A 13,589-nucleotide genomic window follows, 5' to 3' on the forward strand; every position below is an offset into this window, starting at 1 on the left:
TTCTTTCTTTCTTTCTTTCTTTCTTTCTTTCTTTCTTTCTTTCTTTCTTTCTTTCTTTCTTTCTTTCTTTCTTTCTTTCTTTCTTTCTTTCTTTCCCAATCCTGGAAACTGTTCCTGAGCTTCTTTTGCTCAAGGCCAGCACTCTACCACTTGAGCCACATTGCCACTTCTGCTTTTTCTGCTTATGTGGTACTGAGGAACCGAGCCCAGGGCTTCATGCATGCTCGGCAAGCACTTTACCACTAAGCCACATTCCCAGCCGTGTTATTTCTTTTTATTTATTGATGTTCTATTTTTTAAATTATCTTTAAGTAGTTGTTCAAAAGGTTGCCATTTAACAGAGCAGTTTATGCATAAAATGCATCTTGATCAATGCCACCCCTTTTAGCATTCTATTTTCTTATTTTTGATGCTCTTTTAAATAATATTTAAGATTGATACTTACATTTCGAAATGGCTCTATGCTATAATAATATAATTGATGATTTGGGATATTGATCCTATATCCAAAAATTCAATGTTGCTCATCTTACTGTTATACTATTTAGAGTTCAGAGAGTTTCTTCTCTCTTTCTACCGCTGAGCAATGATCCCAGCCCTAAATTCCATAGATTTTTCTATGCAGAAATTATATTGCCTATGAATGATAGCCTGACTTCTTCAATCCACCTGGTGTATTTTTCATATCAAACTTTTCACTCTTTATAAGTTAACTTGGGTCTTTTTCTCATTTTCCTCATCTGTATTTAATCTTCTCAATCTTCTTCCTTCATGAGCATCGAGAACATGACTATAATAACTATTTTCTTAGCCTTGTCCACTACTTATGTCTTATATGTCATTTTTGGATATATTTCAATCTATTTGTTTTCCTCTTCATTATTTTTCTCTTTTCTTGCTTGCCTGGCAAATTGTAAAAGTCAAACACTTAGATGCTGAATATTTTTGTATTCTCATAAATATTATTGACTTTTCCTCTGAAGTGCAGTTATCTTACTTGGAAATACTTTGTTGTTTTCACATATTGTTTTTAAGCTTCATTAGGCAGGCCCAGGGTAGCATTTATTCTAAGACTCATTTCTCCCAACTCTTGAGACAAAATTCTTTGAGTCTATCTACCCCCACAAACGATGAAGTTTCTATAGTGCCCCTTTGTAAATTCTAAGATCAATATCATTGATCTTGGGGACATTGTCCCCTCATGTATGTACTCTGACATGAACTCAGCTGAGGGTCTACGAAGGACTTTAGCGAGTGTGTGTGTGTGTGTGTGTGTGTGTGTGGCGTTGTGTTTTTCTCCCTCTCTTCCTCAGTCTGCTTGTAACCTTGACCTCTCTGATTGCAGCAGTGAAGGCAGCCCATGCTCCCTGGGCTCCCTGTCTTGCTCTGAGACCTGGATAGTCTCCCTCGCTAGGGACAATTATAAAACTTACATCATTTTTCTTTTTACAGGGGCCATTGTCCCTCACTGTCTAATATCCAATGTTTGTGTTTGTTTGTGCCAGTACTTGTGCATGAAATCAGGGCCTCATCACTATCGCACCAATGGCACCATAGCTCCATTCCCAGCTTTTTGGTGGTCAACTAGAGATAAGAGTCTCTTGGATTTGTCTGTCAGGGCTGGCTTTGAACTTTGATCCTCAGAGCTCAGCATCCTGAGTAGCTAGGATTATATGTGTGAGCCACTAGTGCCTGGCTCTGATGCTTTTAAAACCTTAATTTCTTACATCTGTTCTATTTTATTGTTCTTGGTGGGATGATGAGTCTGGTCCCTATTAATCTGTCTTTTCTAGGAATGCAAGTTTAAGCTATAATAGTTTTCAAAGTCTGAAAATCTTACCACAAACTTTAAAAACTTCTAGGCATAAATATGATTTTGAGAGAATAGGAGAAGAGCAAAACTGTCTTTGGAGATTTGAGACAGTGTTATTTTGAGCTCTTAATTTTTTTTGAGCTCTTAATTTTTTGCAAAGCATAAAACAAAAGAAATAACCTGAAAATCAGGTGGGTACCACACATTCCCTAGTTCAGGGCTCAAAGAAACTCTTGAAGCTACAGGAGACAGGACTTACCATATTATATACATAGCTGGCAAAAGGCAAATTTGAAACTCAGGATCAGGCCAATAGATGCACTATTCCATGATTATTTGTTGATAAATTCATTTACTGCTTACAATTTACATCCTCCAAACCAATACTTAATGAGTTTTTGTGTGTATGGACACTCACAGAATGGTGGACGTTTGAATTACTCAATGTACATATTCCTAACCAAAGTCAAACAAGGTGATATTCTTGTTTCAAGGCCACACATTCTAGTTCTTTCTCAGGGATGGTGCACTCCCACATGATACATGCCTGGCTTTTTGCTTGTTAAAAGTCTGTCAGGTTTTTCTGTCTTTGCTGGCTTTGCACCATGATCCTCCATGCCTCAGCATCCTGAGTAGCTAAGATTACAGGTGGGAGCCACCAGTGCCTGACTTGATTTTGTTGTTGGCTTCAAATAGTGTTCCTAAGTGCAAGAAGCTGGTGAGTCTACAGAACTACTTAGCTGAGCCTTGGGAAGGCAGGAGTCAGGTGCTGTGGTCCAGTGTTAAAGGTCAATGTTAAAGAGTAAACATTGGTATGTTTAAATAAAATGCCTTTAAAGAGAAACAGTCAGGAAAAGGCATATATATTCATTAAAATGTGGTGATGAAGGCTTATAAGAACCTAGCCTTCTATTTCCTTAATGACTAAATGTTCAGTATTCACTAATTCAGTGTTTGAGGGTAGTTCATAGACCACAACTACTAGAAATAACAAGAACTGATTGTATTTAATATTCCTTTCTACCAAGAAATCATGAGTTGAGCACTTAAAAGATGCTGTGGTTCCTATTCCTCCTCCTCCTCTTCCTCTGTCTCCTTTTTCTCCTCCTCCTCCTCCTCCCTCTCCTTCTCCTTCTCCTCCTTCTCTTTCTCCTTCTTCAAAGATACATGTTGGAGTTTGTAAGTAATAATACATTGATAAACTTAACTCCTGTCCAACCACTTCCCAGTCAACTCTAGTACACAATGAAGAGGTGAATTTTATTCCTGTGAAGCCAGGAGTTTGAGTTCTGTTTTCATTTTTCCTTATTCTGACAGGTACTAGCGCCAGACTTTCTACTAAGCACACAAATTTTGAGGAGAGAGTTTATGAGATCCCCATCCGCATCAATGACGGGGGTCGGCCCCCCTTGGAGGGGACTGTCTCTTTATCAGGTAGGTACTTTGCTATTCTGGATAGTCGCTGTACCATGGGAAGTTTAAGGAGCTTCTCACCTTTGATGTGGGATTCTCTTCTCTAGCTGTTCACTTGAACATGTATACTACCAAGTATGTTTCTGCTTTTCAGTGACTTTCTGCAAGTGTGTGGAAGGAAGCTGCTTCCGGCCAGTGGGTGAGCAGGCTGGGATGCCCACAGTGGGCATGGCGGTCGGTATACTGCTGACCACTTTTCTGATCATAGGTGAGTATGGCTTCCCAGATTCAAGGACTTCTGGCCTCAGAAATGTTAGCTCATCTTAGGGGGTGATCTAGTAGCTACCCAAATGGCAACTTAGACATTAACCGAAGACACAGATCACCAGTCAACCCCCTCATACTTTCTTGGAAAACATTGCTTTGGAACTACCTTTTACCTATCATGGTTTCTCGATTGATAGAACAGAGTCTATTCCAAAGAGGCTTTGTGTTAATCAGGTTTTCTTAATGGTAACAAATACCTGACATAATCAAGGTATACAGAGAAGTGTTTGGCATAATGCATCGTGGTTTCAGAGGTCTCCATCCATGACTGATTGACCTGTTGCTTTGGGCCTGTGGAGAGGCCGCACCTCATGGCAGGCAGCACGTGGCAGAGCAAAGGTGCTCACTTTGGGGCTAGGAACAAATGAGCCTTTAAGGGTATTCCCTCAAAGATCAGAAGCGGGCCAACTAGGTCTTAAACTTTCTACCTCTTCCACATAACACCAACCTGGAGACCAAGCACCTGGTCTTTTGGGAGACACTCAGATCCAATATATATATATATGTCTTATTTTTTGTTGGTCATGGGGCCTGAACTCTGGGCCTGGGCACTGTCCCTCAGCTCTTCAGCTCACCATTTGAGCTACGGCACCACTCCCAGTTTTCTCTGTTAATGTGGTGCTGAGGAATTGAACCCAGGTCCTCATGCATGCAAGGCAAACACTCTACCACTGAACCACCTTCCCAACTCAAAATGAGAATGTCTCTCTTTTTTTTGTTGTTGTTGGTTGTGGGGCTTGAACTCTGGGCCTGGGCACTGATCCTTGGCTCTTCAGCTCAAGGCGAGTGCTCTACCACTTGAACCACAGCACCACTAACTATTTTATATATATATATATATATATATATATATATATGTATGTATGACTTTAATCCATGGCTGTGTGTTATAAGTATTTTAGGTTTATTATCTACCTTTTCCCTTCAAAAATATTATTTTTAAGTAGTGCACAAAAGAGTTGCCATTAAACAAAGCAGTTTATGAATACTTTGCATGAATACAATGTGCATGAATACAGTTTATGAATACAATGCATGTTGATCCTAACTGTTATATTTTAAGCCTCAATGCCAAGCTAACATGATGAGGGAGAATGAAATGCAGTTGCTATGACCCTGCTATACATCTGACATGGGGCTTCAGAGTGCAGACAGTGATGGGCGAGATCAGCAAAGATCTTTCATCCGTAGAGGTCAAGGTCACAGAGGTCATGGTCTCAGCTGCCAGGCTTGGGATGGATAGAACTTGACCTTCCAGTGGAGTTGTTGATATACCTGACATGTTGCATGACTTTCCTTTATATATTTTTTCAATGGTGGTTTGTAAAGCCTGTTACTTAAGCCAAGATTCTTCCTATACATTTACTAATAGGTAATTTATTTTAAATAATGAACTCCCTTTTCCATAGAGGATAGCACAATCAATCCTCAGATACATAATATATTTTTTGTAAGAGTTAAGAGGCAAGAAACAGTCGTGATCTTAAGCAGTCTATTCAAAGTTCCTTAGATGTGGACACAATGAAAGTAGGCTTTAGGGAGGTGAACAGGTCCTAAGAGGTCTCTGGCTGTTCTGGTTGGACTGCTGGCTCTGGGGAAGGTCAACTGAGACTGTGTGTGTATGAAGTTCAGAAACTCAGCTGCTTTCTTCTTGGAAGGCAGAACTGTTTGCCTTGAGATAACCTTGGTGGCAACCCCCAGGTTGGAAACCGTTGGGACTCCATGCCATACTGATACTAAGTGATAAGCTTACTTATCCAAGTCAGCCAGCGCCGAGGGTCCCTCCTTCACTTGAACAACTTCGCTGAGCCACAAACAAAAAATGAAGCAACATGAGTCATTTTTTCCTCCCAGGACATTAGTTTATAAGTGACCGTGACAGTCCATTTGAAGATTCCATCTCTTTGACCCTGGGTTTTCTCTTGTAGGTATAATTTTAGCAGTTGTGTTTATCCGCATAAGGAATGATAAAAGCAAATGTAATGTTGAAAACACCCAGTCACCTGAAGCCACCCCTCTGAGACGCTGACTTTGAAGAGAAATGGTAGAGTTCATCCATCAAGTGCTACTTCAGCGACCAGCTGCTTCATTTCATAATTCTACTTCCCATCCAACATGTGTTCTGTAATTTTTTTACAGCGACTCCCTCTTGCCCTTTAATATTTTATCACTCTTAGATATTTTATGTGCTGTAGACATTAGAGATATTTTGTATTTTCCCATGACATTGTTTTCCCTTTTGCCAAAGTTTTAGCTATTTAACCCAAACCAAAAATATGTATTTTCCCCCTTTGGGGAAACAATGAGCTGATTAACTATTCTGTACATGTCTGCTTCATTACAGAGATGCAACAGTTGTCTCCCACAGAACTTTCTGGATGCTGTTTATGATTTTTCTCATTCCATCTTATGGCCCCTCAGTCCATAGCTCACTGAATCCAGACCATTTGTCAGGCTAAAGAACAAAGTGAGCTCTCAGAAAAACAATACTCAAGCAACCTGGTCCCTTAGGATGGGTAGAAACTGTTCTAGGTTGCTGTTAATCACTTTTATCCCAGTGTGGCTGAGGTGGCTCTTCCATAGAGGGGCTCCAACTTGGAGATGATGCAAAGCCCTGCATGCCTCCAACACAGTTGCTGTTTTCCTGAAGGTCAACTTCAGAGGCCTAAGCATAGACCTGCAGCTGCTTGGTCCACTTATTACCTACCATGCTTACATGCTGCGCATGTTACCTTTATGTGTATATTAATAAAGCCTTGGTTGTTATATATTTAATGCATGAGGAAAAGAAAGAAGCATAAAAATGGTGACCAAAACCGAGAATAAAAAATGTCGTTGTTGTTTATATTTCCCCAATCTCTTTGCTGTTTCTTTTCATTTGTTAAAGGAAAAGGACCAGAAAACAATGGTTCTCTACTCTTTAGAGTTTCCTACCTGCCCTGTTATACAACCACCCACCCAGGAAGAAGATCATCAATAAAGAAAAACCACTAACTCCTAATGTCTGTTTTTAAGACCACAGTCTTGTATCTTATTACACTGTGCCCCACATGGCTTTGTCTTTTCACATAGTGTTCATTGAAGCCCCATAAGGGATAAGGGTCTCTCCAGGATCATTTCATATTTAAAAAAGCAATGCCAAACTAAAACACAGTGGCCCTGAAAGTTATTCCTTTAGCCCAAGAGAGCTTTCAACTAAGAGCAGTCTGGGTTCCTGTGCCCGTACATTGGAACCTGCACAAACCTCACGGTGGAGCCAGGGTGAAGAAGCTGGTTGTGGTCTCAGGTGGGCAGCCTCCCCTGGTAGGAACAAGCGGCAAGCCTCTGTTCATGTTCTCAGCTCTCAGAGTATCTTGTCATATGCTTACAGAGATGGCTATTTCAGTAAATACCACTGGGTTATTCAGACCTTTTTGCTGCCGCAACCAACCACCTGGGAGAACAATTTTAGAGAAGAAGACGGATTTAGCTTGATATTTCAGAGCTTTCAATCCGTGCTGGCAGGGGTGAGGGTGGGGAGGTGGGGAGGAGAGGTGTACAAAGGCAGCTTACATTACAGCTGACAAGAAGGAAAATGGAAGAGTAACAGGAAGAAGCCCATGAGAAGACACAGCCCGCAAGGACACCTCTCCAATGACAAACTTCCTCCAACCAGGCTCCCACCTTCTTTGTCCTACCACTTCCTAAAAGTCTATCCAGATTTTGAATCCATCAGATTTAATCTCTGGAAACACCATCACAGACACACCCAGAGATGTGTTTTACTCATTTCCTAGGTATTTCTCAAGCCAATCGAGTTCACAGTCAGCATTCACCATCACAATCACTGACAATGTAAAACCAAAAAGGCGCGTTATAATTTCCATTTTATTGATTTTTCTGTGTTTATATTTTTACACAGCCACGTGCTCCAAGCTTTGTTAACCATTTCAGAATGATTTCCTGAGCATCTGCTGTGTGTTAGTCATTTGTAAGCCATCTGGGCTCTTATAGAGGATGTCCCCTTGAGAAGATGGGTTGTTTGGAATTTGGAGTAAAGGGCTGTCTCAGAATTGGTATAGTGATTTTGACATCTAATGCCTAACTCATACTTGAGGCCTCCATGTACTATCTTCAAACAATCACTAATTTCTTTGGACTGAAACCAAGCCTGCCTTTCCCATATGTTTGTCACGCCGGAAGAGCCCCGCAGAGAGGACAGTAAGGCAAAGGACAGAAGGTCAAAGGAAGAAGGGGTGGGCTGCTAAAGTCAGTGCTCATCTGACCGAGAGAAAGCATTTTCATTTTTTCCATTGCAACAGTTGGTTGATGTGTGAGTCCGGGAGCGGAAGGCTACATTTGGAAGAAGAGAAGAGTAAGCACAGGGGACATGGGAATAAAAATAGCCCATGTGTTTACCCTGCATTTTTCAGTTACTCTTTTGAATTAAGCACAAGACTGAAAAGAAACAGAATATATTTTTGGTAGGAGACAAAACTGGGCCTCTTTGGCTTCTGGTCAAGAACAGATCCGAAAGGCAGAATTTCTTAGGGCTTTGCTCAGGAACAACCCAAGTCCACCATAGCCTTGGTTCACAAGAGACAGAAAGAACCAGGGAAAAGGTCTCTCAGTGGCCAGGTCAGCTGTAGGGTATGAAGGAAAGGCCTTGGTTGAGGTTCTGTCTTCTGCATTGAGATTGCAGACAGTTTTCCTGGGACCTACAGAAGGAGAGCGCAGGATTTCCCTGTAAACCATATGGATACTATTGAAGGCCTGACACAGTTCTTGTTGAACCTTGACACTCTGAAAGAGCTTCTTCAGGGCTTAAGTTCTTCCTAGATGTTTGGACATCCTCTCAGCTCAGCTTCTTTAGCAGGACCACCTTTGTAAAGGCAAGAAACTGGAAAAATGTTCCTTGGATCCAAGTAGGCACCAACCTGGTCAACAAGCCTTACCAAGTTAGATGGCCCTCCATGAAGCAAAAGCCATGATAGAAGATAGATAGACACAGACAAGAGATTTATGGTGGAGAAGGTCTGTGAAGGATAAACAGGAGAGAATAGGAGTTAAGTGGTAAAGCCTCAGACCATCTCATGATGAGGAACAAAGATTGATAAGAGTCTCAGGCCATCATGTAGTTCTGAGGAAGTCAGAGTTGGGCTAATGAGAAACCTCAAGCCCAGTTAGACTGTTGGGGGTGGGCTGTTACTACTCTGGCTTTGACCCAGTGATCCAGTGCAGATTCCAGTGTGAGGGTATAGCCACTGTAGTCACCAGCCAGCTCCCCAAGTGTGATTCTTTTCAGGGAAGAACTGAGCATGTGCCCTCTGGATATTAGATCATAGTTTACGTCCCGCTTTTCAATTGATTTGTCATTTGTTGAGCCTTATTAAAGCCAGATAACAAGCTGGCCACTGCGTACACAAATAACAATAACTAATAAGTGTGTATCAGTTACCATATGCCAGGCCCTGTTCTAAATGCCTTCTAATATGTTAAGTCAATGAATTCTTAAGACTGTGAAGATGTAGAGAAAATTGATTTGTCTGTTGTTCAGATGAGCAACTGCTACACAGGAAGGTTAACTAGATAGCCAAGTACTGACTGACTCCAGTAGTGATTCTTGAAAACCTATGCCTAAAGCTTTAGTATTTCATTTAATCTAAGGCTCTCCTTATGATAAGAGATGTGACCATAAGAAAGATTATGGAGGGATTCTCTTGTTTCCATTTCTTGGAGTTCATTTTGATAAATATCATTTTATATGATCGTGTGCACATAGCTACTGAGCAAGAGGTGTTTTTTTAAGCTTCGTTGTTATTTTTGTTTTTCTGTGCCTTTTGTCTTGTTTGTAAGTTTATCTGTTTGGGGGAGGGGAAGTGGGAAGCACAGAAATGGTTGGACAAATTATGAGCAAATATAGCAGTGATGCTCACTAGACACTATCTGGAAAATGAACTATGCAAGTTTTGAGGATGAATGGAAAGGAAAAACTGGGAGAAAAAGAGTGAGGGGTGACATTGTCCAAAAAGAAATGTACTCATAACCGTAATCCCTCGGTACATCACCTTTATATTAACAATAAAAATAGAAAAGATCATGAAGTCAGGTGCCAGTGGCTTACACCTGTATTCTTAGCTACTCAGGAGGCTGAGATCTGAGGATCCTGGTTCGAAGCCAGCAAAAAAAAAGAAAGGAAGGAAGGAAGGAAAAAGAAAGAAATAAGAGAGAAAAAAGAAAGAAAGAAAACATGGTCGACAAACTTCAACATTAAAATGCATGCCCAATTCAGAGATACCATAATTCAAAGGGAAACTGATGATTATCAATCAGTGGTGCCCACGTGTCCTTCTCAAGGACTTCACAGCTGGACAGGAGGACAGACTTCAACATGGCTCCCATGTGGGAGGTATCCAGTGGCATGGAGAGAAGCGCACGAGCGTCTGCTGTGTCAGAGAGGAGGACGCTGCCACTGTGAGACGGTCGGGAACCCCTCATACAGAAAGTGGTGCTCAGTGCGAACTTAGGGTGTCTCCAAATAGAAAGGAGAAGGAGGAAACGGAAATTTTGCACATTCTCGGGGCCATGGTTGATAATAATGATGCTGATATACTATGACAGTAGCCAATAGTAGCTAAGAACCCGCTAAGCTCTAGCCAAGTGCTTGGCACTGTGGTAAGGGCTTTTCACATATCCTCACCTTTAACTCTCACAGAAACCCTAAGAAAGCCCTGTGATTACACCTATTTTATAGGAGAGGAACTTGAGGTTCAGAAGCTAAACCGATTCACTCACAGCACACTGGCTAATCCAGCTCTCGAATGTTCAATGTGATACAGAAGTGAGTTAGTAACAAGATGTGTTCAGTGAAGTCATTCTTGCCCACTGGACTCTTCACTGTCTGGGAGAGGCCTGAGTCAGGGCTGGACAGGGTCAAACATGGGGTTGAGGAGAGACCTTTAGGAATCTCAGCTGGTGCTGAAGTCAGGCTTGGGTGATTGATAGGTTGGAAGGTTCTGGAAGTGTCGGCACATGCCTGGAATCTCTGAGTCATTGCAACCGTTCAGTATTTGCTGAAAGTTCACTCTGCACAAAGGTCCATGCTGAATGCCAGAAGACTATTGAAGGAAGTCCTGGCTGAGCAGCAGATGTTGAATGAATGAAGTATAACATTAGGGTCTTTCACTCGTTTGTCCCGCACAACCCCACCCTCCCTACTTCTGGACCTCTTCTCCTGCTTCTGTCCCATTGCTCACGCTAGCCACCTGCGACTGTCTGAAGGAGATTAAGCTCCTTCCATTTCTTTTTTTTTTCTTTTTTCTTTTTGGTTGGTCATGGGCTTGAACTCTGGGCCTGGGTGCTGTCCCTGAGCTCGTCAGCTCAAGGCTAGTGCTCTACCACTTGAGCCACAGCACTACTTTCAGTTTTCTAGTGGTTTATTGGAGATAAGAGTCTCATGGACTTTCCTGCCTAGGCTGGCTTTGAACCATGGTCCTTAGATCTCAGCCTCCTGAGTAGCTAAGATTACAGGCATGAACCACCGGCCCCTGGCCGCTTGTCCCATTTGTATTCCATGGATGAACCTCTGCCTGGAATATTCTCCCAGCTTCAGGCCCTTTTGTGTGGCTGGCCTTTCCTCTTGTTTTAGGCCTCCTGTGAGACAGTCATCGGGTCACTTTCCACTGCCCTGTTACTTTCCTCCGCAGCATCTTTTTCCATCTATAATGGCATCCAGTACCAGTTCACATCTTTGGGGGCGAGGCCTCACTGATTGCTGCGTCCCAGCAGTGGGCATGGTGCCTGTCATGCAGGCTGAGCTCCAGTTCTCGATCAACAGAGAGCAGAGTCAAGTGGTACATGTGACAGAAAGTAATGACATACAGAACTGCCTAGAGAATGAAATGGCCATGTATGAAAACAGTCAAGATATCTTACATGTATTAGAGTGGAACAGGTTAAGCAGAATTCAGGTTTAGTGCTGGCCAAGGAGGAAAATCCATTTGGGGAAGAAAAAGCAGCTCGTAGAGGGGACAAAAAAAAAGTAGTTTTCTGCTCTCTGGAGGTTTGCAGCATCTATATTTTCAGTATCTGCAATCACCCCTATGTCTCTCTTTTGTTAAGGTGATGCTAAGATAGCTAAGGTGATCAGGATTGATAGAAACCAGACAGCACTGGACTGAACTCACACACGGATCCTCAGCATAAGAATGAGGATATTCTGGAGACACAAGGATAAATGCTGTCCTCCCTCAGGGACCAAGTGACTCCAGTGTCCAAAAAGGCCCTCAGATGGCTGCGTTTTGGACCTCTGTCAAAGTTCTTAGAAGTACGCAGATGGGCCTCACCAATTACAGCATGGTCCATCAGCTGTTCCTCTTTTCTATTTTTCAACCACAGCACAGAACACATCATTTGATCACTCACAGTTGTACATTGCATGGGTTTTCCTGCCACACACTTGAAGACCAGTACCAGTCAAGTCCCAATACCAGTTTTTACAATCAATCAGTCAACAATCAATAGGCATTGTTAGTTCAACTATCTGCAGGGAAAGCAAAAGCTCTCTTTATGGAGTATGGAGTTTTTTTTCTTGTCATTACTGGTTTGTAATGCTTGCCTCACACCAAGTCCTTCAGTGCAGGAAATCAGGCCTTTATACCATTGTTGCTCTTCAATAGAATCTTTGGTGATAAATCCTTACTAAATTTATTTTTTATTATCTTTAAAGAGTTGTACAACAAGGGTTTCAATTCAACAGGTCAATTTGTAAGTAGAATATATCTTGATCAGTATCACCCCTTCTATCCACCTCCTCCCCCTGTGTCTATCTTAACTCCATCCAAGTTACCAACTAGGTCACTAGTAACATCTTTGGTAAGGCTGATACTTGACAAATATTAAATAGAATGGAAGAGTCCAAGAATTAATAGAAGCTCAGGTCTCCTCTCTTTCAAGCAGTACACATTGTCTCAGGTCACTTGGGCTCAAACTATTGTCTGTGAAGCACAGATCACAGTGTGGATCTGAAGCGTGCTGCAAAGGCCCATATGCTGTCAGCTTGTGACACGGTAAAGCCTTTAGAAGGTGAGGTCTGGTGGAAAGATGTTAAGTCACTAAGGGTTGTCCTAGAAGGAAACATTAGGACCATCCCCAACTTTCCACTACCAAAACAACACCTAAGGTTTGGTTCACCACAGGCTCCTTGCCACAGTGTGCTGCCTTGCGATAGCCCCTCCCCGCGAAAACAAAATCAAACCAGCACCAGCGGGGCCATCAACCAAAACCTCGGAAGTTAGGAGCCTAAATAACCCTTTGCTGTTTTCTCAAGTATTCTGTCACAGGAATAGAAAGCTGATTAGGAACACTACATAAACCAAACATCTCTCCTGACCAAGACTATTAGAAAGCAGAAGTCTCCTTTCAGCCTTAATGTATGACTTTGTTTGGAAAACTTCTCTTTACCCCAAATTAGACATGATTGAATAAGGATAAAGAAGGAACTAAAAATAACTTTCTGCTATAGTAGAACAACAATGTAAGATCTAAACAAAGCCCTCTGACCAAAATCCCAACACTTTTAGAAGCTTCTGGCTATTTCAGGATTTGAAAGGATTATTAATGGCCATGTTTCGGCCAAGGACAACTTGGTGTTAATAGAGCTGGGAATGAAGTCACGTGGGTATGTGTTTTCTCAGCCCTGCCTGAATAATTCCCTTTGACATATATCCAGCTCCTTCACACGGCTTGACATTAGTACTTCTCATAGCCTTTTTACAGAATCGTGTTTAGAATGCAAAGGAAGCATGGAAAAATGCTCAAGGTGAGGAAAGAAGAGAGAAAAGCAATCATTTGTTGAGAGCAGTGAGTGCTTACTCTGACAGTGTAAGTAATGCGAGCAGCAGCCTTACCCCACAAGTTACTCAGTGTCTGACATGGTATTTACCCCCAAGTTAGAGGATTCAGCATTTAACTAAGGGTCACTGTGTTCAAATTCCCACACTATTCACAAAGTCCTACTGATTGCTTTGTTCTCCCTAAGGATTCAGAAAACTGAGTA

At 42.0% G+C, this 13,589-nt stretch overlaps 1 protein-coding gene across 1 annotated transcript in view; it reads left to right on the plus strand.

Annotated features, from left to right (window-relative positions):
• The window catches only part of Cdh17 (cadherin 17, LI cadherin (liver-intestine)), a 50,862-nt gene extending 45,079 nt beyond the window's left edge, over nucleotides 1–5,783 (plus strand). The window contains exons 15-17 of the mRNA XM_013012403.1: nucleotides 3,131–3,247; nucleotides 3,381–3,494; nucleotides 5,482–5,783. Coding sequence (XP_012867857.1) covers nucleotides 3,131–3,247; nucleotides 3,381–3,494; nucleotides 5,482–5,582 — 332 coding nt within the window. The 3' untranslated portion in view covers nucleotides 5,583–5,783. The remainder of the gene's footprint in view (nucleotides 1–3,130; nucleotides 3,248–3,380; nucleotides 3,495–5,481) is intronic.
• Nucleotides 5,784–13,589: the final 7,806 nt, after the last annotated feature.

This window comes from Dipodomys ordii, unplaced genomic scaffold (genome assembly GCF_000151885.1).
Source record: "Dipodomys ordii isolate 6190 unplaced genomic scaffold, Dord_2.0 Scaffold17, whole genome shotgun sequence".
Classification (NCBI taxonomy): domain Eukaryota; kingdom Metazoa; phylum Chordata; class Mammalia; order Rodentia; family Heteromyidae; genus Dipodomys; species Dipodomys ordii.